At 36.8% G+C, this 10973-nt stretch overlaps 2 protein-coding genes across 3 annotated transcripts; one reads left to right on the top strand and one right to left on the bottom strand.

Annotated features, from left to right (window-relative positions):
- The first annotated feature begins 469 nt into the window (after positions 1–469).
- Positions 470–5011, top strand: LOC113683824 (LHFPL tetraspan subfamily member 5 protein). The gene is made up of 2 exons (XM_027201104.2): positions 470–1803; positions 4126–5011. Exons 1-2 carry the CDS (start codon positions 1410–1412, stop codon positions 4440–4442), a joined length of 711 nt encoding a protein of 236 aa, XP_027056905.2. The 5' UTR covers positions 470–1409; the 3' UTR covers positions 4443–5011.
- On the bottom strand, positions 4888–10179 carry LOC113683822 (uncharacterized). Of its 2 annotated transcripts, XM_027201103.2 has the most exons (5): positions 9567–10179; positions 8021–8059; positions 7330–7564; positions 6581–6744; positions 4888–6055 (listed from the first exon to the last, which is right to left on the bottom strand). In XM_027201103.2, the coding sequence occupies exons 1-5, from the start codon at positions 9652–9654 to the stop codon at positions 5667–5669; spliced, it is 915 nt and encodes a 304-aa protein (XP_027056904.2). In that variant the 5' UTR covers positions 9655–10179; the 3' UTR covers positions 4888–5666. The 2 variants fall into 2 exon arrangements, with proteins under 2 accessions (XP_027056904.2, XP_089048054.1); XM_089191928.1 differs by lacking the exon at positions 8021–8059 and having other exon boundaries at positions 9567–9917.
- Positions 10180–10973: the final 794 nt, after the last annotated feature.

Genomic DNA, 10973 nt, shown 5'->3' with positions numbered 1-10973 from the left:
TTTCATCGCAGAGCACGCAGAAAGGTGTCTATCAGATTATTTTGGCATGCGAGTCGGCTAGACTCAAACATTTTCCCTTGTTAAATGAAAGTTTGTACCGTTTTTTGAGGGGCATTAGTTCTTACATAATTTTGCCGACATCAGAACGGTTGTGTCAGAGTTTTGAATCAAAGCCGGCAAATCTTTCAAGGAAATTGGTTGAAAGCACTTGCGACGGAAGTAATACGGATATTTTTTTCAGCTTTAGTGCACCGAACAGTTGTGCACTGAAAATTGTCGGATAATTGGTCAAAGATTTCCAATAATGTTTGTTTATTCAAGGAAATGCGGCGCGGCGTAAATGCAATGGAGGAAAATTTCACCTATTACGTTCTCCGCTTTTGTTTACCCAGATCCTGAGTACAACTCCCTGATATTAATACACAGTTCTCAATTTAAGTTTAAATTGAACTTTGTTAATACTAAGTTTATTGCCTAATGTTTACACCTATCGCTGAGGATCAGCTCAAAGTTGTTAATGCCACACATACACAGGAACTCCTGCTCCAGTAAAAGTTAAGTGAAATCATCTTGACCAGAATTGATCGGAGGCAGAAACGATCGAGGGCATTTTCGTACGTGATCTACAGCTCTAAATTAACATTTCTCTAAGCACAAAAATTAATCGAGCTAAACAAACTTACATAAGCAACTAACGCAGAACCTCACCCAACTAAAACGTTAGTTTTTATGAAGCAGGTATTTCAGACATGCAAAAATTCTCATGACAGGTCAGCTAAGATCGTTATTGCAGACTGCTGTAAATTAACGATTCACCATGCTGAACCGTAAAATTGTTTTTGTCCGCCAAGGATGATTTCAGTCAATCTGTAATTATGCAGAGCAATTGCTACATGACTTATCATTAAAAATTTAAAGCATGTTTTGCTTTGCGCGTGATGTTCCTTCAAAATACGAAATTACGAACACTTGAATTTTAAAGAGAGTGATAAGCGATATTGGAGCTCAAACTTTTGTTCTTTTGTTGGAGTCTGCAATGAATAAGGAAGGAAAATGTTCGAAATTTTCATAAAATAGGCTGCTTACAATTCATTTCACTTTTTCTAAAGTTCTCTTTACGTCATGCCTTTAGATCATAAATGGTGGCTTAAGATAAACACGTAAATAGTGGTGAATTAAACAAAAACTCTTTTTTACAGTATATTAAGCACATGAATTGCGCGGTTTTTGTCCAATATGTAAAAATTTGCGCCCGAAGTCGGCCGATATAAGCCTCGCCACAGGGGGTACTTTAAAGCTATTTTGAGCTGAGGTGCTTGCCATAAAGAACTGTTATACATCCAGAGAAAATACTATAGAAATTACGGCGCCATAGAGAGTTAAAAGGAGGCCAGAGGAAAGAAATTAAGATGGCGCGTGGCACAGTTTTGAAACCGTGGTATCAGTCGAAAACATTAACGATTTTGGTAGTGCTTTGGGCGCTTTTCACCGCTTGTCTTGGAATTATGATTGTGGTAATCTTTGTACAGCCTCACTGGATCAGCGGAAAAATCAGTCCCAATGATAAGAGCGTGAATTTTGGCCTGTACCGTAACTGCAGCGACAACCTCAATGAATGCACCGGCAGCTTAAACGATTTCGCAAAAATTTACTCAACAGCTTGGCAAGCGTGCACGGTTTTTGTCGCGTTGGCTTTTACCTCCACGTTTATCTCAGTGGCAATGATGTTGTTGTACTGGTTATGTTGCTTCGAGTCTTCGCGCATCGGTTTTCGCACAAGCAGTGGATTACAAGCCTCAGCGGGTATGTTTTGTTTTATCCATTGCTTATTTCAAGGGTCATGGCTTTTTGACGTCTAGAGCACAGAGTTACGGGTATTTTTGGTCAGTCTTAAAGGTCTTAATATTTGGTGTTCCACACAGATTTCCCTCACTGTGAAAGAGACTCTTTAATGACACCTCTCACCCAACCATTATTCTCAATAATTTCTTTAACGTTGCAGCTTTCGGTATCAAAACAGATTTCTTTAATAATTAAATGTAGAGAATGTGATTTACGCAGGGCAGCCCGACAAACAGCGAAAAACTCTTGTTCATTGGGATCCTCTGAGCTTTGGTAACCCTCAATCGAACTTAAATCTGTCGCATTCCTGTTCAGTTTTATTATTTATGTCACATTGTCCTCACCCTCTTGGAAGTATGTAAGTCTTCCTGTCATCTTGAAAAGACATCTTAAGTCTATTATTTTTTTTAATGAAAACGACGAACAGTCCCAGTAGAAATAACTTGTATTTTGTCATCTATACGAAGATCTGCACGGTCTGGAATTGATAAAATTCATCAGACACGAGCAGGTTGTTTCAACCTTTTCCATTCCTTCCATTATTTGTACTAAATCTCTTCCCCTCTTTAAGTATTTGAAGTCGAAATGTATTAATTAAGGGGCCTCATATATATTCAAATCAGCTGACTCTATCGCAAAGAATTCTGTAAAGAAATAGAATCAAGCCGTATCGGCAAAATTGTTCGATTTGCAAGCTGGAAAAAAGCTAGTTTGAGAAGATAAACTATATAAAATACATTTTTTTAAAAGTGTTTTCTAACTCTGAAATTATGTAGGGAAGGAGTAAGAAAATTATTCAATTTGAAAATTAATGACCAATTTAGCGCTTATTTAGATGATCAAAGCGAAAGGGAGCAATATAGATCAGATACTTCTTTCCTTTGGCAATTTATTTCTTGTAATATTCTCTCTCTTTTTGAGGTATAGATATACACGCTTGGAATATGGAAAGGAAGTGTTGGTAAATAGCAAAATATAAAGGCATCGGTTAAGACCCTGAGCGTTTTCAAATCCCTCAAGTGATTAAGTTGTGGTTATATTGGTCACGTTCTCACGAGTGGTGTATACTGGAGTATTGGACCTTTTAGCTGATCGTTCACGAATTATTGTTTCATTTTACAAATTATTTAAGATTATCATTTGATCATTACGATACTAGGAGATTCATTTGAAAGTTGAAATATTCACGTCTTACTTTGGATCAGATAAAGCTGCTATTTTTGCCAAATTTTATGCAAAAAGTAAGATCTGATATTTGCTCTGTTTAAGTTACCTGCATACAGAAACTCGAAACTGTCTACTGACGAAATATCGTAACCGGTGTCTGTTCACGTAAAGTCTAGAAGCCGTGGGAACATTTTTATACGAGTCATGGCTGAAAGATTTTCCTTTTGATGCTAATAATCTGTTAATTACCATTACTTAAGTGTACCTCTGATAGAAAGTGTGCTGACATCCAAGATTTTTTTATTTCTTTTTGGAGGCACCCTCTTAAGGACCCATCCATCTGAATATTCTCAGTTCACGCGCAAGGAAATTTGATTTAAGTAAAACAGCCGTGGTTACATATGAGTAGCCATTTTTTAAGGCATAGATTGTTATGACTTTAGGGCACCTGTAAACCAGGTGTATGCGATCTACGTCACTTGCTCTTTTCATATCTTAAATATCTTAAATGGCCACTCACGCATGGGAACTGTAAAACGAATTCTTTCTCACATAACGAGGAAATACTGATAGAGCTATTTACCCAACACTTTGAGGCCACTACTCATTTAAGTAATAAAAAATCCTGAAACCACTGAACATCATATTTTAGTCATCCTTCAGAAAATACATCGCCGAATATGAATTGCTCAAACTTAATGTTACGAACGAAAACAAACATTGCGATCAAATGAACACGCATCAGGAACAGGAGGTCATATTGCTTAACATCGCTCGGTAAAGTGCAGTCCTACAGACAAGTAAGGCACTGGAACAAATGAAAATGTCAATGAATAAATTAACAAATCCACGTGTGAACCTCACAATGCTGTCATAATATCAAAAACCATTGTGCAGAAGGTCGACTCCAAGGCAAAAAATTTATACATGAATGCATGATTGCAAACCAAATAGGGCTCTCTCTTTCTGGGCTTCGAGAATAGGTTAGTATTTTCAGCCTGACCTCCTAATAGGGGGGTTATTTAGAGAGGGGTGCGTAACAGAGAGAGGTGAGCTTACTACAGCGCTTAAAGGACTATATTTCATTTCTTTAATTCTTTTTTTCTTTTTTTCAAGGCTTCTGTATGTTACTCACTTGTCTAATACATCCCTTTGGATGGGATAGTGCCGAAGTTCGGGCGGTCTGCGGCCCTGACGCTGGTGTGTACAAAATTGGGGACTGCAAGGTAAACTGGGCCTACTGGATAGCTGTTATCTGTATGGCGGATGCATTTGTGCTTAGCTACCTCTCCCTCATGTTCATCGAGCGGGAGATTAGAACCCCGAACGTGACAGATAGGAAACGATCAAATGGAACAAGTGCAGACGACTACTCCCACGACAGGAGAATGGCATCTCATGGGTATTATAATCAGGACACGACAACGCTGTAACATGGGAAAATGCGATGAGCACAGCCTAAATAACGAAAAAATTGGTGTCATAGTTTTTTTTTGGTCAATTAGTGTGAGTAGTGTTTGATGCAGAGCAAAAAGTTTTGTGGAAGAGCAGACTGGGATATAAAGTGAATAATGAGTAAGAAAATTTAAATTTTTAAAACTGATAACTCATTCTTATCTTTAGTTTACGCTTATATTCAAGTAATATATACCTAGGTTTGTTACATTATTACGTCATGGACTCGCTTGAATTGCATCATTGGCGAGCTCTGGAGATGAAAAATACAGCAACCTACATATTACGGCAACGTGCTTGCCCACTGTGTTTTCAAAAGCATATGATACGCACCAGCTTTGCTGTAACATTTGCGCTATAGTTGCAATTTTGAGTTAAAGTTAACAGGTCAAACTTAGTCAATTTACAAATATTAAGCAAACGTATAATTTTATGAGGTTTATTAATCCTTTTATTCTTTGTGTAAAGGCTATAAGATGTGGCCAAATTGGGTCGATAAAGCTCACATTATTGAGTCGCATCAAGTAAATAAAGAACCTTTTCTTTTCTTGGGCTCATTTATTCATAGTCAACCTTTCAAGTTGTTTTCTGTCTTTCAGCATCCTAATCTTTGGAATAATATATACTAACTCAATTACATCGATCTAATGTTTTTGGATAAAACTTTCATTTGTGTTTCACGAAGTTATCTCACTCCCAGACGTCGGTTGATAATATAGTTTAAAGGAATTTGTTTGTTTGCTTTTGCTTTTTTTTTTTTTTTTTTTGTTTTTTTTTGTTTTTGTTTTTGTTTTCGTTTTTTTACGGTTTATAGAACTACCGATATCTATATGCCACCTACCTCCCTCTTCTCCTATAAACTCTGATAACTGTTTTGCTTAAACAAAAGTTGTCATTTGAGTAAGTCATACTACGCTGATAGTCAGTGGCTGCCAATTGAAAAAAAGGGACAGATATCGTGTAACACTTGGACAGATGACATATTCCTAAACACGCTATGGCAAATCCCATTATCTAGATATAATACACTCGTTGCAAGAACGAAGAAGCATTGTTTTTCAAACATATTTCGGCCGCTGCGGAATAAGGAAAGGTATTTCGTCAGTTGTTTACTGTCAAAATACGTGTTACAGTCTTAACTCACCAGAATTTGCATTGGTTCCATTTGAACCGAAACTGTGCTTAAATATATCGAGATCCGTTCACACGACAGTAAGCAATTCTCTATACTCTAGCTGGTCACTTTCGTCCTCCGTGGCCTTCTTTGAAGAACCTTTACGAAATGTACAACTATCCTTGGGCTCAACCATGTCCACTTCTTCCGAAAGGGGACAATATCCCGACGCTTCAGCGTTTTTGGAGGCGTTACTCCAGGTATCCTCTTTGGGTAATCCTGGTACATCATTTGGAGGGTCTGTTTGCTCGGCTTCTGTTTCCGTGGGAATAGGAAGCTCCTGGTACTTATGGACCTTACGTGCGTTCTTGTCTGGCTTTCGGAATCGTTTGCGGCAAAGGAGAATGATAGCCATGAGAATGAGCAGAAGTACGCCGAGAAGGACACCAATGGCGATATGGCGCTTGGAGGTCGAGGCTGGCAAGGATGAAGGGACTATTTTTTTATTTGGTAAAGAAATTACTGCGAGGCTCTTATTGCTTTCCCGTGTTATAGCAACTCAAAGCTACATTCTGGTTTGAAAATAAACTGCAATGAATGAGAAATGAGATAGCAGGAACGATGGAGATGATATAGCACTGGTTAAAACACTGCCTTTGCTAATACCTGTGAGCATAAAGGGTCTGAACTAATTTGATCAACGGGATTAACGGTTCCTTTAGGCTCTTGTTTTGGAATTTGAGCCAAGTTTTTCCCACTGTTTCCCTTATTTTTGTTTTTCTTGTTGCCATTGTTGTTTTCATTGTTGATACTGACCGTAACGTAAATTACAAAGAGGGTTAGTTTATAAATTTCCACCACTGATCATTAAGTACAAAATTGTTGAAAAGAAACTTACCCCCCCCCCCCCACCCTGCATTTAGTTCAGTGATACGATCACTCTTCACTCTTTATCAAAATCACCTTTTGTTTATTTCTTTGTTTCTTAATCGGTAACCTTACCGCTGACAGGAAGTACTTTGACAACGAATCCCGTCTGTTCCACCTCCTTATCTGTGAGAAATCTCAACCAAAGGACTGTGCCGCTAGAAATAACCATTGAAGGTTTGGTCGAGCCACAACGCCTTTTAACGACTTTGCTGTCTCTAAACTCTAACCCACCGTCACTACAGAAGGTAAGATAAAGTATTGTTACGTCTGGTGGATAACTAAATCTGCATTCTTATGAGCGTCCATAAATTATTAAATTTACTTTTCGAATAGGACTAAAAAAAACATGATCAGTGAAAAATACACCAACGGCATGTTAGAATTGTATGCCTATGATAACAGCACAGCATCGAATACTTCTCTGATAATCATCACCGAATATCAATGGCCGTAAACTTACGATTAATTCACTGGATCGCCTATAACTGGAAGGTTCAAATTTGTCATTTTGTGCCGTAATACGAAAACATTGAAACGTTAAGGTATTTGACTTGGTTGCAGTGAAGCTGAAGTGTTAAACACCGCATGGAAAATGCTTTCTGTTGAAAGGATAAAGCAAACAGACTTAACCCACTCCCATAACTGCCTTAATCTATTTCCAAGGTAGATATGTCTATCTGACATTTGGGACACCCCCGAATATCCCATGAAGACCTTGAAAAGAAACATCTTTTAGTCTGACACTACTTGGATTTTTGGAATACAGCCGGCAAAATGGGAACTGATATCCTCACGGTGATTGTCTGTCATCAAACACTCACCTCACACTGACATAGTCATGACAACCTGTCTCTATGTAAGTTCCTTCTAAGTCAAATTCAAGAAACGAAAGCCTAACTTTGTGACCGAATGGGGCGATTATTCTCCATGTACACTGTATGTTCCTTGGATAGGACTTGGGGAAGTCTGGACTGCTGATTTTCACACTTGTTCTCGCATTTTTTATCGGAACTTCCCTATAAACATCATCTGTGTAATTTCCGCGGGTTGTGCACGCTAAAAAAGGAGCAGAGAGATGTAGAAAGGTTTATTTATATGATATCTCAAGTGTTATTATAATACTCCCCTTTTTTAAACTTCTTCAACAGAACGATTTTTTTTCCCGGACCTGGGGCCAGGGAGGCTTCATATAAATAATTTTAACAGATTCATAATCTCAGAAATATCGCCTTTATTTTTTGGTCTTGGTCAGGTAATTAGTGAGGATGATGACATTACTACTTGAACTTTAAAAAGGAACGTTCCGCGCATACGTTAGGACATGACTATTTTAATTAGACATAACGGAAACTTGCACTGTGCTATGAAAGGATAAAGAGAAATCTTCCCAGGTGAAAGAGCAAAATTAGTCTTACGTGTAAAATAAGAGCAACTTTCCCCTATTGAATTGGTTTGATGATTTGTTTCTGTATAGCATTTTTTCCATAAATGGCCAGAAAAACCGGACTATACCTGTAAACTGGGCTTGAGTTAATGTTACTCTTGTTAGACCTTCAAAGAGATTCAGAAAAAAAAGATAACATAAAAACTATCCTGAATAAATTAGCAGTTCAGGCTGTGTTATTATCATACAGTGGACCTTAAACAATAACGTTTGATAGAATTGAAAGACCAAAAGTTTGCCTCTTGCAACGGCGTTCGCTAGGAGGCAACAAAAATAATTGATAACGTTTTATGAAGAGTCCTTATTCAGTATCAAAAGTTGTGTTACCAGACGGTCAGTAAGTTTTCCATGATAAAAAAAAAAATGCATAAGAACTTGATGTAACATTTCTATTTTGTAAAATAAATGGTACAAACAATAAGGATAAAATATCTTTGATTTTCTACCCCATTATTTGTATCTGACGTAGCTAAGTGCGCAGTCTCAGATATTCACGTGATTTAGTTTGAAAATTAACCATTTATAATGATAAAGTAACAAAAATGATGAAAAGATCATAATGATAAAGGTATTTATAATGGTGATGATAATAATAATAGTAATGATACTTGTGATGATAATGAGGATGATAATAATAACAAAGAAGAAAAATGACGAAAACTACTTAAAACTGAACTGGCGGCTTGACGGCAAAAAAGATCGGATAGAAAACAACCATTTCACTTAATTTCTTTTTCTTTAATGTCACAGAACACTTCAACCGAAGCTAAGTATGTCCATTTAAATCTTGGAGTTCCCACTAACAATCTATATGAATCATGCGCCAATCCTACGGCTAAAAAAGGTCTCAAACCAAAATTTAAATCGGTTTATATCCCAGAAAGTCCTCCGACGAGACGTAAAACACTAGCGACAGAAAATGATCTCGATCATTCAGCACACTGTCTACTGTTTTCAGTCACACAGAACGATTTCTTCTGATCGGTGCCATAATTAGTATGCAAGATTGGCTTGGAAATCGTCTCGCAAATTTAGATATATCAAATTTATCTTGAGTTAAAATAGATCAAGAAAAAACTAAGATTTATCTCTTTCTCTGCCGTTAAAGTTTTATCTAGGGTGTTTACTGGCAAATGTATACAAAGTAAGCTTTTGAGGGGTAAATAAATCTGGCTCAAATGTCGAAAAGGCATCAAGTTTCGGAAGTAAAAAAGACTAATACGATGTTATAGATTTTGCATATATATCAGAAAACTAATAAAAGATTCTGACACCTGAGAAAATTAACTCAATTTTCAACTTTGTTTTCAAAATCTCAAGTGCAATGTAACAGATCGCAAATTTCTGGAATAAAAAAATCTGAGGTCGTAGAAAATATTGCAAATGAAAGGACAATGCGAAAAGTATCAAAACTCGAATTGACAATGACGAATTTCAAAAATTAAAAACCCGATCTAGCTTTATTTCTGAAAACCAGAATAACGAGTCCGAAGCTTTCCACACGAATAAGAGTCAAGTTAACCAATTGCATAACCAAATCTGTCATTTTTTTCTGCGTTTTTTCTTTCATTTTACCCTTATCAAATTTTTGTATATCAATTCTTTCGCACTTACCGTAGGCAAGTAAAATTGAGACTCCAATTCTTAAATCCACTCTTGAAGGCCGGTGCGCCTTTCTCTCCATAGTTTCCTTTCTTTGCATAGTGAACTTGTTAGGATAATTACCGCTGTATTCTGACCAGACCTTGTTTCACACCTCTCAGAAAAGATGATCACCTACATTTCTTTCAGCTCGCTCCTTTAATTTACTTCAGGAATAATTTCACTTTGTCTCCTATCGTCTCACACAGCGGTAAACGTCGTAACAATAGTCCAACATAATCAATACGCTTCTTTGGTTTACTTCAACAATTTCAAATCTCGCTCGGAGTGCGTGCGCTTCTTCTTTCATGATCCATTATTTTTGTAAATTCACAACAAAGCCATTCGAAATGCAACAAAAGAATTGATTGATCGATAAGTGACGCATGTCAAGAAATTAAGCGAACCGGAGCAAATAAAAAATACTTGGCGAAGTTTAATGAGTTTTATCGCAATATTCATTGCAAGAGCTTTCCTTATGCAAAACCACGGCCTTTCAGGAGAAAATAAAAAAACCGCGCGGCAGTTCATCTTCGACGAAGATATACGTGTTGTAGTTCACCTCCAAATACTATGATAAATATCTGAGGATCATTTGCGTTCGTGTACTTTCTGATATTACTTCTCCTCAGTTATGATAATTACGTAAGAAGCGAGACGTCACCGCCGTAAGGGTGCGCGAATTTACTCCTTTGTCTCTTTTCTATTTTTAAAAGTAAATCTCTGCATTGTCCGAATGAAACGAAATCAAATTAAAATTCACAGTTTCTTTTCAGCAGAGTCAAGGTGCTAAAAACAATTTGTATAAGCAAACAATATATTCGATATTATTTTATGTAAAATCATGAAAATTTCACCCCTGCTCAAACCTTCAAGTATATTTGTAACAAAGTAAGAAAACAGATTTGCCAGAAATGATTCCCTTGGATAAATCAAAATGCCTGAGCAACAGTTATGATAATTACAAGCCTGCTATGTTTACTAGTTATAATGAAGATGGATATTTTAAGAATCCTAATGTGCTTGAATTTTCACCATCGTTAGTTTTTCGTTCGAGTAAACTTTTCCCTGAAACTGTTATTTAGTCAGTCCCACTTTTGATATAATTTTTTTTTTAAATGTTGATTCGAAACAGATCTTAGAAGATTCTGAGTAAAATTGTAACAATAGTTCTTTTTCTTTCGGAAAAACGGATGAATATTGTTCAAAACATTGGAAGATATGAAAATTAACTAAGACCAGCTGTTTAAGACTTGAAATTCAATGTTTTTAAACCTTGGCGCCAGTAGGTATTTCACGTCGCTCGCTTTCTTCTGATCAGAGAAAGGTAATCCTTTCCGTTTATTAGAAGAGCGTATGAGATTTAAAAATTTTAACTGA

The sequence above is a fragment of the Pocillopora damicornis genome, chromosome 13 (genome assembly GCF_964200805.1).
Source record: "Pocillopora damicornis chromosome 13, jaPocDami1.2, whole genome shotgun sequence".
Taxonomy (NCBI): Eukaryota; Metazoa; Cnidaria; class Anthozoa; order Scleractinia; family Pocilloporidae; genus Pocillopora; species Pocillopora damicornis.
The sequence above is the reverse complement of the archived record's forward strand: the minus strand, read 5'-3'. Positions and strand labels throughout refer to the sequence as shown.

What these genes read in the sequence shown, in the direction of transcription:
- LOC113683824 (XM_027201104.2), top strand. Translation starts at nt 1,410, where the DNA reads ATGGCGCGTGGCACAGTTTTGAAACCGTGGTATCAGTCGAAAACATTA. An exon ending in TGGATTACAAGCCTCAGCGG is followed by an intron (nt 1,804 to 4,125) that starts GTATGTTTTGTT and finishes CTTTTTTTCAAG; the next exon opens with GCTTCTGTATGTTACTCACT.
- LOC113683822 (XM_027201103.2), bottom strand. Translation starts at nt 9,654, where the DNA reads ATGCAAAGAAAGGAAACTATGGAGAGAAAGGCGCACCGGCCTTCAAGA. An exon ending in CTCAATTTTACTTGCCTACG is followed by an intron (nt 8,060 to 9,566) that starts GTAAGTGCGAAA and finishes ATCTCTTTGAAG; the next exon opens with GTCTAACAAGAGTAACATTA. An exon ending in CATGACTATGTCAGTGTGAG is followed by an intron (nt 6,745 to 7,329) that starts GTGAGTGTTTGA and finishes TACCTTCTGTAG; the next exon opens with TGACGGTGGGTTAGAGTTTA.